Source organism: Talaromyces proteolyticus (assembly GCF_021365285.1).
Source record: "Talaromyces proteolyticus strain PMI_201 chromosome Unknown BGW36scaffold_2, whole genome shotgun sequence".
Lineage (NCBI taxonomy): Eukaryota > Fungi > Ascomycota > Eurotiomycetes > Eurotiales > Trichocomaceae > Talaromyces > Talaromyces proteolyticus.
The window spans coordinates 70,837-87,078 of NW_025764278.1; the positions used below are offsets into that span (position 1 = coordinate 70,837).

General features: G+C 45.4%; 8 protein-coding genes across 8 annotated transcripts; 4 read left to right on the forward strand and 4 right to left on the reverse strand.

Annotated features, from left to right (window-relative positions):
- Positions 1-39: 39 nt before the first annotated feature.
- On the reverse strand, positions 40-483 carry BGW36DRAFT_422620 (uncharacterized protein; the record flags this gene model as incomplete). Its single annotated transcript, XM_046219731.1, has 1 exon — positions 40-483. The coding sequence occupies one exon, from the start codon at positions 481-483 to the stop codon at positions 40-42; it is 444 nt and encodes a 147-aa protein (XP_046076057.1).
- Positions 484-1,610: 1,127 nt separating this feature from the next.
- On the forward strand, positions 1,611-2,324 carry BGW36DRAFT_422621 (uncharacterized protein; the record flags this gene model as incomplete). The annotated part of the gene is made up of 1 exon (XM_046219732.1): positions 1,611-2,324. The coding sequence occupies one exon, from the start codon at positions 1,611-1,613 to the stop codon at positions 2,322-2,324; it is 714 nt and encodes a 237-aa protein (XP_046076058.1).
- A 614-nt stretch (positions 2,325-2,938) lies between these two features.
- Positions 2,939-4,456, reverse strand: BGW36DRAFT_354479 (acyltransferase family-domain-containing protein; the record flags this gene model as incomplete). Its single annotated transcript, XM_046213527.1, has 1 exon — positions 2,939-4,456. One exon carries the CDS (start codon positions 4,454-4,456, stop codon positions 2,939-2,941), a length of 1,518 nt encoding a protein of 505 aa, XP_046076059.1.
- Positions 4,457-5,132: 676 nt separating this feature from the next.
- Positions 5,133-5,764, forward strand: BGW36DRAFT_422623 (uncharacterized protein; the record flags this gene model as incomplete). The annotated part of the gene is made up of 2 exons (XM_046219733.1): positions 5,133-5,478; positions 5,538-5,764. 2 exons carry the CDS (start codon positions 5,133-5,135, stop codon positions 5,762-5,764), a joined length of 573 nt encoding a protein of 190 aa, XP_046076060.1.
- A 1,252-nt stretch (positions 5,765-7,016) lies between these two features.
- On the forward strand, positions 7,017-8,259 carry BGW36DRAFT_368732 (uncharacterized protein). The gene has a single exon (XM_046215021.1). The coding sequence runs from the start codon at positions 7,383-7,385 to the stop codon at positions 8,145-8,147; it is 765 nt and encodes a 254-aa protein (XP_046076061.1). The 5' UTR covers positions 7,017-7,382; the 3' UTR covers positions 8,148-8,259.
- A 117-nt stretch (positions 8,260-8,376) lies between these two features.
- Positions 8,377-11,332, reverse strand: BGW36DRAFT_311976 (putative saccharolysin). Its single transcript, XM_046212493.1, has 3 exons — positions 10,280-11,332; positions 9,794-10,235; positions 8,377-9,461 (listed from the first exon to the last, which is right to left on the reverse strand). The coding sequence occupies exons 1-3, from the start codon at positions 11,234-11,236 to the stop codon at positions 8,524-8,526; spliced, it is 2,337 nt and encodes a 778-aa protein (XP_046076062.1). The 5' UTR covers positions 11,237-11,332; the 3' UTR covers positions 8,377-8,523.
- Positions 11,333-11,820: 488 nt separating this feature from the next.
- On the forward strand, positions 11,821-12,378 carry BGW36DRAFT_422626 (Mss4-like protein; the record flags this gene model as incomplete). Its single annotated transcript, XM_046219734.1, has 1 exon — positions 11,821-12,378. The coding sequence occupies one exon, from the start codon at positions 11,821-11,823 to the stop codon at positions 12,376-12,378; it is 558 nt and encodes a 185-aa protein (XP_046076063.1).
- A 1,058-nt stretch (positions 12,379-13,436) lies between these two features.
- On the reverse strand, positions 13,437-14,847 carry BGW36DRAFT_82182 (uncharacterized protein). The gene is made up of 2 exons (XM_046222613.1): positions 14,462-14,847; positions 13,437-14,409 (listed from the first exon to the last, which is right to left on the reverse strand). The coding sequence occupies exons 1-2, from the start codon at positions 14,801-14,803 to the stop codon at positions 13,474-13,476; spliced, it is 1,278 nt and encodes a 425-aa protein (XP_046076064.1). The 5' UTR covers positions 14,804-14,847; the 3' UTR covers positions 13,437-13,473.
- Between the last annotated feature and the right edge of the window lie 1,395 nt (positions 14,848-16,242).

Here is a 16,242-nt window from a genome sequence, read left to right on the forward strand (position 1 = left end):
AACTACATATCCATATATATCTTAAGTGAGATTATACACCTATGTACTGTCAGGTAATGGGATGTCGACGTGGCCGCACTGCAACGAATTCCCGCTCGCATTCCCGAGACCCCAGTTGATTATATGTTTTGGGTCACAAGGACATTTCCTACCGGCTCTCCTATCTCTCTTCTCCTCCATATTCACGCCGATCATCGTCATGGCCAGGTTAATCTCGCGGGAAATATTCGTCGGAAAGGTGCGCATATCCATGAGGGCCACTTTGGGCCCAGAGCCAACTCCATTGTCAGCAGAGTCCAGCGAGTGCATGAGCAAGTGGAAATTTCCTCTTTTATCACGCCAAACAAAGGGGTCCTCGGCGTCGCTGGGGAAGATGGGATAATCATGAGCACGGGTATAAGGGCCAGTGAAGTTGGGTGCTGATGCCACGCCAATCTGTTCGAGGCCATCGTCACAATTCCAGATACAACCACGATATGCCATTAGTATCTCATGTGTATGATCATGGGAAGACCACAGGGGGGGCGCTGAAGGATATAAAAGGAAAAGAGTATATGGGATTGAATGGAAGAAGGCAGAATAGTCGCCCCTAATTTATAATATTATTTGACGGACATGACAACCCATATTATGATTTCTGATCTGCCTACATTATCGTGAAGGTAAAGAGACACCTGCGTCCAAAAGGCTAGCACGACACAGCATCGGCGATGTTTGATCTCACTCAGCATAGTCTCAAAAACTTCACTCGTTGAAGCTTGTTGTTTGATCTAGAGTCACGGGATTATTGCACCTCCGACGGCAGGCGCGACCGAGTGGGGCTGGCTGGTCAAGATAGACTAAGAAGTCTGCGCAGAAAAGGAAGGAGACAGCGTGGTCAAACACGGTTAGCTTGCCCACGCCCCCAAGATTTGTTTGGTTTGGTGGCTGGAACCTCTTACAATACTTGCCAGACTCGCCTTTTCTCTGCCTGAGCCTTTGACATCCTGGTAGATATAACTTGGCGTTCTTGGAGGTACTCTTAATGCCAGTAATCCTGGTGTGGGTGCAAATTCTTGCCCTCGCTACTCTTACCGTACGGATTTGGGTGTGCCTCGCTTGGTAGCGCCAGTATGACATGAGGTTATAAACGGTCGAACTTTCCTGCCACGGTCGGGACACCGATTAGACGCGACATAGTGATCCTAGAATATGTGTATGTAGCTGAGAAACAGTTCAGCTTGGTCATTGATTGACGCCTGAAGTCTTTGGCGTCGTCGACAATAGTACCACCAATCATACTTGATATGACAGCAACGAACTGTAGTCGGCAGTACCTAGCATCAGGTAGCCTCCGCATTATCATCGCCGGGCGGAGAAAAATCGCATGGTCAGACTGGGAATCTCTAGCAAAAAAGTCCGGAGATTTGCTGACGATGGGGGGAACTGCAGACCAGCCATTCCCACAACGCTTTAGCGCCCGAACAGGCATTTCGGAGGTATGATGAGAGCAGTATATCACCATCCCACTAGATCCTGGCATCCCTTGGACATTATGCAAATGATTTTCACTCTTTTAGTCTTGTAGTTGGTTGTTGTGGTTGTATCCTTTTTAAGGCTATTATCACATAATGGTGTTTGCAGGTTTCATGACGCCGGGTCCTTCTCCATATGTACCTGTGCCAGAAGATGGCGAGGTGGAAAAGGACTCTCTGTTACCTCGGTCTCCAGAGCAACAGCATTGGTTCTCACATGACAAACAGGCCTCTAGAACGCGTCTACTTCTTTCGCACGCCGCGACATTCCTGGTTGCTGTGCTTCTCACGACAATTATTGTCATAATCTGCCGACCATTCACAAGCAAAACGACAACGGAACAAAGAATGAAATATTTACATTGCGGAAACTCAACGGCGGAAGCCCGAGCACAGGGATGTGTGTTCGACCTACTCGCTAACATGTGGGTGCCCGAATTATGCTGGGACAAGGAAGGAACGGAGGAGTTTATGCGCACAGCGCCATGGCAAGCCTACGATTCACAGGACGGTACACGACTCCTGACACTCGAAGAAATGTCGGAACGAGTTGAAAGAGATCGACCGTACTGGACACCATTACGCGAGCATGTCATCCACTGCGCACTAATGTGGCAAAGGCAGCATCGAGGGTTTCTGAGCGGGTATTCTGAGCAGATGGATTTTGATTCGCTGAGTTATCAGCATACGGTGCATTGCTCCACGAGTCTCATGCATATGGCTGGCATAGGTGATCAGCCGCCTGATCCTTTGGATAAGATAGCTACTTATACCTGGGTTGGCTTTTCGGATTGTAAAGTGGAGATCTAATAGATTCAAGACATTCAAGATATTCAAAACGTCATAAGACGTACGCTCTGCAGGCGTGCCAGTTACCGTGAAAAGTACCAAGACTTTGATGACCACGGTATCAGCTTTTGCATTCCGAAACATCACGATTCTGTAAGGAGTAGACGTCTTCGTAGTATGCTAACCGAACAACCCATAAAGATCGTAATCCAAGTAGACCCTCGTAAAGACACCACATTGCCCACATTTCGTGGTAAAACGGGGGACTATGCTGCCCCAGCCGGCAATTCTCATCTCTTAACTCTCAGTGTACCATCCTTCAGCCAAGAGATTAACTGGGTAGACGTCATAAATCTCAATTTAATTCGCCTCAGTAAAGTTCCTCACGGAATATAGAAGCAGTGATGCAGTCAAACTACAGTGATTGTTGCAGCGTAAGTCGCCTACAATTAGAGCAAAGCCTCTGCCATTTGATAGAAGAAATACAGAGCTTTAAGTAGATCTTTCATTGACAGGACCAGCTAATACTTCCCATGTTTTGAATAATTATTATATTTCGCACTGATGACGATTGGCATAACTATCTATAACAATTGACGTATATGGAATGTGTGGCCCTGAAAATGTAACTGCGTCTACCTGGAACTTGCCCATCTCTCTATTCCCTTCGCAAGCCTCACACAGGGCTCGTCCACCGCTCTCGTCCAAATGTCTGCGATCCAGATCAACAGCATTAAACAACATATTAGCCCAGCAGCAAAGCCTCCTTGGCGTTGCAACCATCCTTCATCACCAGTAATTCTCCACATCCATGGAACTATCCTCCAACCAAACGTATTCAGAAAAACTACATGAGTAAGGTATACACCATAGCTGATCCGACCTAGATATCCTAGAATTGCAGACGTGAGCAGTCTTTTCATGAAAACGAGCTGGGACACCGAGATGAGGATGAAGACAGCACCGATAGATTCCCAGAAGCGTACGTTGTCGATGATGGCAGCGAAACCTTGGTAGATGAAGTTCTCTGAAGCTTGTTTGTACGGATATGATGCAAGAAAGAGGCCTGAAACGAAAAGCAGCGCAAACCCATATTGTCTAGTCGCCGAGAGCCATGACGAGATGGACTTGCCAGGATTATGTAGAGGAAGACGGGCAAACTCATTGGGCTTTTTCACTTTCATAGAGAGCTCCGTGATGCTTATGCCAGCCATGAAGCAAGCAATATCCCATCGATCCAGGTAAAAGGCGAAGGCACATATGCTGAAGACTAGGAACTGCCGTCTTGAGACTGGCAACTGCGCGAGGCCAACCAACGTAATAAATAAGGTTATAGACGCATAAAATTCAGTTGATATAGTCCAGAGCTGGAAACCGTAGTTCGATATCGTTGTTCTAGACAGCGGCTGAAACATCTCTTGCGAGTAGAGTAACTGGGTCGTCACCCAATTTAGCCAATCCACATATTGCGCTGCAAAGTTTGGCAGTCGCTGGGGACGGTCGATTATAATTGCATTACCCTCGATAAAATGGTATGGGTAATTGTAGACACCCAGCTGCGTGAATATCATGGCGAGGAAGGACACTGCAGCACTTGGAAGGAACAGCCGAAACGCCCTTCGGAAAGTCGCACTCGAAATGGTCGCGTAAAATTCCGACCATTCTCCTTTGTAAATATGTGACAGTGGCTGAAGTGACAAAGCACAGCCAGAAGTGACGTAGAATATGGGTACCATTGGGCTACCGTCATAGAGCAAGCGAACTATTGGCAATTGCCAAAAAGAAGTTGCACCGGGAGAGCCGTACGCTCTCAGCATGGCATGGGAATCTTGCACTGAGAGACTCAGGTGCTCAATGAAGACAACCAAGGCGGCACAACCACGGATGCCATCGAGCCATGCAGTTGATCTGGGTGCAGCCTTTGGCTGATCGGATGGGGATGAGTAAAAGAGGTCCAGGACAGGACTTGGGAGAAGCTTCAATAGTTGTCCGCTTGTAAGATTGATTTTTTTCAACGCTTTCCAGAGGGCCCTGTAGTCCCAATATGGTTGCCTTCGGTTTCTGAGATAATTATCGCCTTCTTGTTCTTCGACTCCGGCACCAATTTTTCTCCACCGTTGAGCAGACTCGACCAACTCGTCAAACTCGTTCATTGTGAAGTGCGATATGTTCATTCAAGATGTAATCCTATTATATAATAATATATCATAACTTCAACAGAAAATCCTCAAGTAGAGTGAGGTTAAAGTGGGCTAGATTCTTGGCTACTAACAAACGTATGTATCATGACCGAGTGCTATTATGAACTCGACAGTAGCACGCATCTGAAACTGCGATCTGTATCAGGTAAAGCTACTTTGAAGTTACGATCAATTTATCACAATAGGAATGCCAAATGTGAGGGGTGCGCTATGTGAATGATCTTAGGCATATATGCTTTCTGAATATATAAGATGTGTTCTAGCAATACATGAGGAGCCTAGGGCTCTAATATATGGCTAAAAGTATACAAATACCATAAAGAGCATCCATCTATATCTTCTGAATGGTTTTACTATTGTGAATGGCGTTAGATCATGACTCTATGCCTACGCCGAAAACATAGCATAGTCCGGAACAGCCCTCCGCGCAACCTCCGAACAAATGGCTGTGTACTAATTCCACCACAACGCAACTAACCATGCACATGCTATTCTACTAACCGGAAATATGATGATAAAAGAAAAGCTGACTTTGTAACCTTATTTCAAAAAGACAAGGTCACGAATATTCCGCCGTCCCACGACACATTCACGCATAGTCAATTGCGTACGTATTCGCATTGCAGATATGGGTCAAGCAGGGTATTCACAACTCAGCCAAGATGAGGAGAAATCAGTGCAGAATGGACATGAAAATCTATTCGACAGATCATCATACCGCTCTAAACTTTCTCGATCTCCCTTTTTCTACGTCGTAGACATAATACTCGCGCTCGCAGTCGCTTTCCTGCTCTTTCGACAACGATCATTTGAGAAAGTTCAGCAATTTGACCTAAGCAGCGATATTACAGGTTACGTGCCACAGATTGACCACCGCCTAGTCACATTTACAAAACAACCGTATTTTATTTCCAACCACAGCAGTCTAGAGTCACTGAGACAGGCCAGGGAACACTGGAAAACGCTCGTTCCTCGTAAGGCGCCTCCTATTCCGGTTTGTGAATGCCATTAGAGTTGCTAATAGTGAGAGTAGCTGGCCAAGGCTTTGTAGAGATAGATGAGGAGCTCGTGAAGAACCGTGCCATGCCAAAAAAGATTACATGGAAGCAAGATGGTGTGGAAGACCGATATATGTACGGCACTGCAATTGTGCATTCCATTCATTGCCTGTATTCGATAATGGCTGAATACGATGCCCTTGCTCTAGGGTTGAAAAGCATGCCACGCGACACGTTACATATGGTGCGAGAAAGCTTTTAGTTTTACTTTCAAACTTTCAATGAGGGAGAGTGATTAACTGTCACAGGATCATTGCTTCGACTACATACGTCAGAGTCTCATGTGTGCCGGCGACACTTCACTGGCGGGGGAAGACTTCCCAGGCGGTAGCTACCAATTTGAGGTGGTACATGTCTGCAGAAATTGGGATCAAATTTACAATTGGTTGGATGAAAACAGGGCAAGCGACAAGTGGCAATTTGGTGAGGAGGAGTTGGGTTGGGTGCCTGCAGACTAGGAAGACAGGAGCGAGAATCGGGTTTCTAAGTCCTATAGAGGAGATAGTGACGATATTGTCATGATACAGCGTCTAGTTTAGCCTGTCCTGTACAGACCTAATGGATGATCAGTGCTGAACCACGACCTTAAATAACTTCGGCTATTTTGAATTCTAACCCGGCTCGGCTTCTTGTCTCTCACAGAACTTTCTTACTACATGTAGATCACACACATTGCTTTGGCTTCCTCCATAACAGGTTTGTGCTTGCACTATTAGAAAATTTCATATTGTCGTCACCTAGATGGCTCTCTCTTCGGTTTTTTGAATCCTAACCCAGTTGTGTAGATATTACTAACGGTAATACTAATACGTAATCTGATTTAAAGTCCCCCGAACAACAGGGATGCAAGCCTGCCCTGCCATGTCATCTCTCTGGTCCCGCTTTCCAATGCAGATTTAGAACATAGTTTACACCGAAAATAATTCTCATCTTTTGAGGGATAGGTCATGACCTCAAGGTAGTTAAAACCTTTTAGACCTTGGTTGAATCTTTGAAGAATTGACTTAGTTCTTGAAGGCGAGCTAAAATGTATACATGTAGAGATATTCATTTGTAGAATTGACCAATTAATCTATTCTATCTATTGAGCCCGCATGTTACTCGTTAGCCTACCATAGAACAAATCAAAATTTCCTTAAATAGAAAAATGAAATGAAAAACATAGAATAAAAACGAAACAAATAAAAAAAGACTTCGAATGACGCTGTTCAATTGTGGCCGATTCGAAGAATAACACCGCATCCTTGTATTAAAGCGGAGTTGGAAACGTGAAGTGAGATTTCAAAATTGGGAGATGTCAACTCCCCAATCTTACATGCTTGTGCAAAACGGCTTAAACGGCTTGTACAGCAAAATCACCGTCACATGTACATCTTTCCACAACCTTCCGTAATCTATGCTAGAAGGTTTAAAAAATTGCTCGCCGCCGGACTTCGGCTGCATGCCAACCACGTCTAGCGTCGCGGATTGCAGTGTAAGTACTACTCCCGGCGACCCCGTATAATATGACCTTCCGCGTTGCTTCGGGTTCCGGACAAAATCAGAAGTGTCGGAGGTCAACAAGCACACACACAACGGGAAAAATGGGCTCTTGTGGACATACGATATCGTCACTATCTTTTTTCCGGAGTAGGAATACCAGAATTGGTCTTTGGAAATATTGATGCTTGCTGGGATGCGCGATCATTCTTTCCCAGGTTGGTTTCTTATGTGTGCATAGAGAGCAAAAGCAAAGTCATCCTACCAGCCCACCGCATCACTGTCTATTTCCTTAAAATACGGTTTGTCAATTACTTCACGATTCGCACAAGGCTGCCTTCATGTCAAACAAACGATCTGAGGAAGTTCCTTTTCTGAAGGAAGAGGACGGCCTCTTAGATGGAGACCTGCCAGTCGATGAAAACCGTCACCAGCGAAGATCTTACCGCATTCAAAAATCTGCTTTGTTCGCTATCTTTTTCATCGTGATCCTTATCATAACAGCTATTTCTGTTGCTACCCAGAAGATTCTCACGACGAGTACAACAACTAAACATTCGAATACCGGTCAAGAAATTGTGCAGGAACTTTCTCTCGACGCACAACTTGCGCCGAATAAGGTGAATCCGGATTTGTATGATTTTCCAAGGCTTGGCACTGTCGTGGCAAAGACACCAAGTTGTGGTAACAACCCGGAAGAAGCTGAAGCCCTAGGTTGCATATTTGACCCTATGAATTGGCACTGGACCCGTCCAGAGTGCTTTTATAAAGAAGGATCTGAACGAGCACAAGCCCAGGGGCCTTGGAGTTACTACCGAGATGCAAATTTTACGGAAGAGATGATTCTACATGACGAACGCGAAATGTCGACCGAGAGGCTGATGTACACGGAGCATAGCTGGCATGTTAACCACTGCGTTTATGCCTTGGAGTCCTTGCATCGTGCTGCTTTATTGGACAAGTGGATACCGGAGGAAGCAGCCAGCTGGCCGCATACTTTACACTGCATGATGGTCTTCCAAATGATGGGTACACCGCCAAAGAAGCTGAATACACGTGTAGATATGCAGTTTCTAGGCTGTGTCAAGTTTGAGGCTAAGAATTAAAGCTGAACCGAGCATTCATATCCACGCTGAAAATATTCAGCAATATTTCGATCACTTTTTGGTGTTGACATTTGAAGTAGTAGGTAGAATTATTAACTTACATCAATTTCTGAGATCCTGTGTGAAAGCATCTGTATTAGGATAGGTAATTATGATAGGTATTTCCAAGAAAATTTAAATTTAAAAAAATTTAAAAACAGCAATGTTGAGCTCAAGATACAACCGAGGGCCGTAAGACTAATGACAACGAGCACATTCACCTAATGCACGGATGCAATAGTTAAGAGTGGCCGCTATTAGTTGAAACAGCATTATTTTCAATCGTCGTCTAAAATGAGAACATTGCAACTCCTTCCAATTAGCAACAAATCTACTTCTACATCAAACCTAGCTCCTGATAAAATGCCTCCGTGCTTGGTTTTCTCCCCAGGAAATCCTCTAAAATCTTCATCTCATCTTGACTACCCCCCCTCTCCAAAACCATATGTCTATAACGTCTACCCTCCTTGCCGTCCATCGGGTTTTTTTTGAAAACTGAAGAGAAAATGTCTGCACTGTAGACTTGGCTACTCAAATATCCGTAATAGCCAGCGTCGTATTCACCCATCAGGTGACCAAATGTGGTTTGGCCATTACCCCAGTCGGACTTTGCCCCTAAGGATTCCGGGCCCTTGAGACCAGTTATCTGTGCACGAAGATCATTGTATAATTCGGAGAATTTCATAGATTCAACTTCTTCATGGCTTTTCGGCGTGTGGACCGTCATGTCAAAGATGCCGAAATGGAGTTGATGAAGATTCAAGAGTGCATCATTAACGTGTCTTACGTTGATCTGCTTCGCGATCAGATCATCAGGGAGGCTCTCTCCTGTCTCGTAGTGTTTACTAAGAGATTTGAGTTGAGAATAAGTCCAAGCCCAATTCTCAAGCATCTGGGAAGGGGCTTCAACGAAGTCGCGAACAACGGACGTTCCATGGAACTGAGAATATTTGGTTCGACCTGCGAGATCGTGAATGCCGTGTCCGAGTTCATGAAATAGAAGCACAATTTCATCGTGCTTGAGAAGTGATGGTTTCTCCTTAGTGGGCTTGGAGAAATTACAGACGAGTGCAGTAGCTGGATATCGACGTGTTCCATTGGGTAAAATAAAGCCTGGTTGAAGAGAGAAATTGGCAGCGTGGCCAAATTTGCCGGGACGAGGGTGAAGATCCAAGTAGAAATAACCAACGAATCCGTTGCCTTCTCCTTCATCATCCCAAACGCTAAACATCTTTACGTCTTTATGCCATGTGATATCTTCCGCTCTCCCAGTAGCTAAACGACGTTAGTTATATTCAGGCACCTCTTATGTTAGACAGGTTTAGTTCGGTAGACCCCCATTTGCACGATGCCAGTAATGAAGGTTCTAGCAGTAAAGGCGCCTGTTGTGGCGGGTCGTGGACTCTGGATGATAATTGGTAAGAACTGAAAATACGTTGTATTGCATGGGACGCTGTCGAGTTCGCGATCAAGGTTGACTGTGCGGTAATAACAGAGTTTTATGTTGTTCCTTCAAGCGCGGTGCCATATGATACTTCTAGAGCTGCTATGGCCACAGGGAATGTTTTGGCGAGGTCTACCGAACATACATGCTCTAAAAGACTTACCTGAGATTTTTGCTTTGTCCAGATCTCCAAGTTCAACAAACACAAACCCCATTAGCTGCTCAAATATAGCTAACATGCCTTCGAGTGTAGATTGAAGAGGAAAATACTCCGCAATTTTCTCTTCGTCAATCGCAAATTCCTGCTCAACCATCAACCTATTATAGAATCTGTCATCCCAAAGATAGATGTCCTTGTCCTTTGTATGTGCTAGCTCTCTTATCATGAGATCGTTACTCTTAATTTCCATGAGATGTGCAACTTCCTTGGCACCTCCTGTCCTGAGTCGGTCCTTGATATCATTAAGGAAATCAGTTACAGCCTTTGGTGTCTTAGCCATTTTGTCTTCTATCCGAAACGAAGCGTAGTTCGGATATCCTAGCAGCCTGGCAGCTTCGTCTCTTAGAATGATGGCCTCCTTGAACAATGGAACATTTTGATTAAGCTGATTTAGTAAGTATCTTTCTTCAGAAGCGGAGCAAAACTCACCTTGTTCTCATTCTGAATAAAGACCCTCTGCCTCGTTTCCGCATCCAAAGCAAATTTTAGGGCAGAGAAAAGGTCCGTCGATTTAAATGAAAGCTTCAGCTTGCCCTGGTTCGCTCCTATGCCCGGTTCCAATCCACTCAATATGTCTTCTGGCACACCCTCTAACTCTTTCCTCGTAAACCATATTCCTCCATTCTCCTCATTCAGATTCTTCTGAAACTCGATTGACAGTTGGCTTAGTCTCTTCTTGATTTCCTTGAATCGGTCTCTCTTCGGCCCTTTTCCAATTCCCAACCCATTCTGAATGTAGCTCTTTCGCTTCTGGTCTAATAGCCTCAAGCTCTCATCATCTAACTTGCTGCCAGCCTTTCGCGATCTATCCCAAGCAGTTTGTACCAGAGCAAATATATCCTCTCGCATAGATGCCTCGATATTGCACTCATCCATCATCTCCTCTCCTTTCGAACTTGCATCCCGCAATCGAGAGTCCGTAGACACAGCCTGGTAAAACCCAATAATCCTCCTTTCCATCGCAGCTGCATCCTCTTCGTGGACGATAGGCAGCAACACATTATCGAACGTCGCTTCTTTAGGTTTTATATTTGTTGCTAGATTGTCCAGCAGATATCTTTTTTTTGTGCAAAGACTGTACGCATCGTTGATCAAAGATTCATTGGTAGCAGTAAATAATGGAGGAAGTTGAGGGGGCTTCCTGTATTGAGCAGGCACAATAGCGCCGCTTGCTATCTTGTGGGAAGGATATGATGTGGGTATTGATTTTATGACTGGGTAGCCTTGTCGGATGTTGAATCTGATGTCTGCTTGGGTGGTGAGCAGTACAAAAATAATAGAGAGAAAGAACAGAAGAGGGATGAGTATGGTAAGGGTGCGGAAGGACAGGGCCGGTCTTGAGTCCTGGGGGGGGTGAGTGGCTCTCGAGTGCAGAACGAGGCCCATTATTGGTTATATTAGGTATTCAAATCCCTTAAATCATGACCTACGCCGTAGGTGTTGAGTTTAACATAACAGTATCAGCCATGAGTAAGATTGAGCTGTGTCCGAAGACATGAGACAAGACGATGCTTGCATGCGCTAACTTAGAGGGGGGTATGTTTATATGTTTACCACCATAGTTTAACCCGACTATCTAATTGGCCGGTGTCTGCTATAGTACCTAACCAAAAATCGCTAGCGGCTTGAACACCCAGCGTAACGAGCGCTTTATTCCGGAAGTTATCTTGCACGACTCACAAAGTCCGGCAAGAAGCTCATTAATCACACCTCCAGTGCTACTGCAGCTAGTCTTCGATAAAATTGCTTGTGGGAGTATTCTAACCAGAAGTCAAGCTTTGCTTGTATGGTATCGCAAGATCTTGCCTTTTGAGAAGCTGAAGTAAACATACGTCCCCACTGTAGGTATTGAAAACACATTCCCCGCCTTCGACATGGCACCTCGAACATTTTCTTGTTCTTGGGCGTACATCTAATATCACATAGCGGCGTCAATTACACCAGTTTTCTCGGCCTTTGCAACCCTTATAATGGCAACCGAGAACTTTACGCCCCTGAAGGGTCACTGTACATGCAAGACCATCACATACGAAGTTCTTGCCCCCTTTCTCTGTACAAATTGCTGCCATTGCACATGGTGCCAGCGCGAAACTGGTGCCGCCTTCGCCATAAATTCAATAATCGAAACATCAAACTTTCGTTTCACTTCAGAGACTAAACCAATCCTCAGCGACCTACCCACAGCCTCTGGTGACGGCCAAAAGGCTGCTCGATGCCCGAATTGCTCCGTAATACTTTGCACTGATTATGGTGACGACTTCACGTGGACGACGTTTGTAAAAGTGGGAACATTGGACGATGAAAGCAAAAATATTGTCAAACCGGATGTTCACATTTTCACGTCCACTAAAATGGAATGGGTCGACTTGACTAGTGAAAAGAAGAGGGGTATACCAATTTTAGAGGCGTCCTATAAAGCTGCTCAGGTGTGGAAGAAAGATGCGCTGGAGAGGTTTGATGTGCTGAAACAGAAGATGAAGAAAGCGGAGGCGGAGAAAGAGGAGAGCAAGTCAACAGGCGATAGATAATTAACATTGAAGCTTACTCCCCGGTGCCTAACTGAAAGAGACATGAGAATATCAACAGGTAGCCAGTATGTAGCCTCAGTGTCGCGTAAATTTTCATTTACGATTAATTATATATTTTAATTATCTTCACAAGAAATCCAGGCCTCGTTCCAACCGAGCCCACATTTCCCCTGCTTAAGCGAGCTTGCTGCGTTGAACCACTTTTTGCCCATCATACAGTGGCAAGTAATTAGGTTTTCCTCTCACCATATCCACCAAAAGCCATCCTAGTGGTATTTGACGTACTATTTGAAAGGGTGACCCGTCGATAGGGTCGCAGGAATATGAATTGTTATGACTGACCTATCAACCCTAAAGTTGCACTTAAGTAGTATAATCTTACCTCTATCTACCTGCATTTGATCCACAATTTTCCTTTCCACTAGATGCGCATAATGTGTTATAAAGACTGCTATAGAGTGAAGATAACAGATTAATCATCGAACTCTGATAGTTGGTCATTTGCAGGGGGTTATAATTCGACCCCAGGATAGTTCCGAATCGCCACTGTTCAGCTCACGGTGTATCGATGCACGCATTCTTGAAAGTGAGGGATTTCGTGTGGCTATAAAGGACAATGAAATGAGAATCAATTATCTGAGATTTAAATTGCAAGTCACGTAGGTCCTCCTCGTGTATTGAGACCCTGTGTCAGCAACGAAAATCTACTGGATGAGTGATGGATGATTTTGGGATGGCGTGGACACCACGACAATGACAGTTGGCGCTATCCCGGGGAAAGATTTGATAATTATGGGCACCAGGTTGGTGGCACCATGACAGTGATACTATAGAATGGACGCATCATGATAATAGATCGACTTAGGAGAATTAGACAAGGGTTCTCAAACAGAGTTTCGAGAAGCATACTGTCAGCAATGGTGGCTGGGCTCGCAAAGCTGTCCCAAGCTCTGTATATGTCGTTTAATCCATCCAAGCTGGGAGGATCAATCCAAATACCCAGATTCTTCGTCTGTAAATAAAGGCTCGGACGCACCACGAAGTTCGGACATACCATCCAGTTGGCTAATGACGGCAGAGTCAAAGAACGGATATTTACACTAGCCTCGGCCATTCTAATGCTAGACCCAACTCCTGTCGAACAAATGAGAGGAGAGGTTCGAACGGTAAGGCGTTGGTTGCCAACGTCTCCAGTCTCGTACTTAGGGCAAGGGCCTTGCGGATTTCAGCATCTAACACTGTAGTGACCACATGTCGTCTTGTCTCGTCGTCCTCGATATGTAAGCCACCAACCGACACAGGAAATAGATTATGGCACTCTGGGTCATCTAGCGAGACGCGAAGGAATGCATAACAGGCAGAAACTTGCATAAGGATCATTAAGCAGGTGAGCAAACACGTCTGCGACAAGGTCGTTCTTGCGTGATGAGGACAATCCACATGGTTCGAAATGACAGAAGTACACTGACGGGTCAGCCGCAACGCTCCGTCGACAGAGAGGTTGATGCGCCGGGTTGAGTATTGCTGCAATTTCGGTATAACTGCAAGCGATTCGGCGGTAGAGATGCATCCACATCCTGCCTGGTTCGCCGCCTGCAATGTTTCAGCGGGTGTCTTGATACTTGCTGTCTCGGTCGAGTCGTGCGCACCGTCAACGAGAGGTAGAATCGGAGTTGTGAACGAGGACTGCTCTATTGTCGGTAGAAATGGATCTAGAGCGTTCTTGTGTTGAGTATTATTGGCCATGTTGGCGCTCCAATCTTGAGACGAGTCGAGGTCGCGGTCAAAAGAAAGATCAAGCTCGAGTTCTGGGGGATGCAATGAAGATAGGTGTAGCTTGAGGAATTCCGGAGTCGGTGCAGAATATGCAGCTGCTGTGTACCCATCTTGAGCTTCGAGCTGCTCGATTGGGCGAACAGACGAAATTGAGGCCCCCGATGAGAGCTCTGGCTCTCGGCTCAATCCCAACATTACTCCATCTGGACTTGTCGGAGTGGGCAGGGAGATACTCGATCGTTGCCGTTTGTGGTTCTATAAGCAGTCAATATTTCCTCATACTTGTTCACTGCTCAGGTGTACCAACACCCAATTGATACGCTCCTGGGCTTGCTCCTGCGGTCGTCTTCCGTTTGCTTGAAGAACTATTTGTTGGTGTTTGCGTGGAGGGGGCGTTGCTAATGTTGTTCGTGACTGGTCTTTGAGCCTCCAATTTGTTTCGATTCTTAGATCCCTTGGGTTTTCCAATGGGTTTACCGGTGCTGTAGGTGCATGGGCTCTCATTCATTACACATCGGTTACATGTTGGGCGCTCTCCATTACAAGCAACTTTGCATCGATGACATTGATCGCAGGCCTTTGCGAGCGGGTGGCGGGCATCGTCGCGAACATGAGAAGCCCTGTGAGAACGGGATGCTGGTCGCTCCATCAGTGTCGAATGATTGAGATGGCAAAAGCAAATTTAGGGTACACTGATAATTCAATAGACCAAAGGATTTGCGCAATCAAGGCGATCACCATTCCTCTTTGTCTTTGGGTGACGCTCTGCGCCATACTTACACTTACCCCAAGAAGTAATTGCCCCCGCAGCGCAGTGGAGTGCATGCAATCCATTTGTTTTATTTTAATCCTAATTGTGCGGCCCCCCGAAAGGCGTAACTAGCTGTAATTACCAGATTTAAACAGACGGCCAAGATACAGTTGGGGGCTAATTTGGGATCAGCGGGGAATATATCATTGTGCACCCCAAAGCGAATTGCAATCACCGTCCCGTCTATGGAATGGGAATATACGGCGCTACAATCTTGACAAACAGCGTGAATTTGACACGAGGCAAACCGAGTCAGTCCGGATATTTGGCTGCAGACATACACAGCTAAACAGAGAGAACCATGGCAAGGTTTAGGAAGCCATGAAGGCAAGACGTGTCTACCATAGAAATCAACGATCTTGAGGTCTGGAAACAATATTTGATCTACACTAGGTAGAGATGTGCGCCTTGCAGGGGGTGGTAGCCAGCCTGACCAATAGAGGAGGCCAGCTACCCAACAGATAACGATGCTCTTTGGTACGTATAATATTATTTTTTGTTACTTGAAAAAAGCGGGATGTATTATTGTTCCATATCCTTCTCCCCTCTCAACTTTGTGTGGAGACCGTAATCGGGCGTTTCATAGTCAAAACGCGTAATAGTTTATCTGCATAATGAACAAGCTAATGCTTATAATACGAGACATCGGAGTCAATATTGAGTTTAATGTGCCGACCAGTGAAGACTTTCATCCAATGCATCTTTTGCATTGACAGTTGATTGCGACATCTCCCTCCTATGCCTTTTGCCAATTGTTTGACTTTGCCATGCCAATAATATTATCCAGTAGAAAACCAGGACCCACGATAGATGTGCCCTTCTAGGTTAGGTGATTCAACGATCCCACAAAGGGTCTCTTTAGAAAAGTGCTCCGTTACAAAGCCAAGCCATCCACTTACCTCAAACAGTTTATATTTTGTGTTAGCCCGCATAATATATCAATGTAACTGTGTTGCGATGTAGTTAGTTTAGTGATTATGTTAGTGATAATTATGTTGGCGATGGACTTCGATCTAACTGCTGACTACAGGCATCCTTAGCACCCGAAGCACAATTCTCTTGTCATGTGGAAGCTAAGGAAGAGCGGTCAAGGTCTTCGCCTTGGAGTAACAAGATTGGAGCTTGAAGGTCGGAGTGTCCCATATGCTCGAATATTCTGGTAATCCTTCGAACTACACGCCATCATCTACACTAAGATTACTAGGCATGAGGATGATAGTGGTCCCTAAAGGAAATCCCGTCGGCAAACTACTTCCTTTTGCTAAGGCTTCAATCAG

Coding starts and splice junctions, on each gene's coding strand:
- BGW36DRAFT_368732 (XM_046215021.1), top strand. CDS start 7,383: ATGTCAAACAAACGATCTGAGGAAGTTCCTTTTCTGAAGGAAGAGGAC.
- BGW36DRAFT_311976 (XM_046212493.1), bottom strand. CDS start 11,236: ATGGGCCTCGTTCTGCACTCGAGAGCCACTCACCCCCCCCAGGACTCA. Junction 10,236..10,279: donor TTATTCAGAATGAGAACAAG/GTGAGTTTTGCT, acceptor TTACTAAATCAG/CTTAATCAAAATGTTCCATT. Junction 9,462..9,793: donor GGACAAAGCAAAAATCTCAG/GTAAGTCTTTTA, acceptor AACGTCGTTTAG/CTACTGGGAGAGCGGAAGAT.
- BGW36DRAFT_82182 (XM_046222613.1), bottom strand. CDS start 14,803: ATGGAGCGACCAGCATCCCGTTCTCACAGGGCTTCTCATGTTCGCGAC. Junction 14,410..14,461: donor CAGGAGCGTATCAATTGGGT/GTTGGTACACCT, acceptor GACTGCTTATAG/AACCACAAACGGCAACGATC.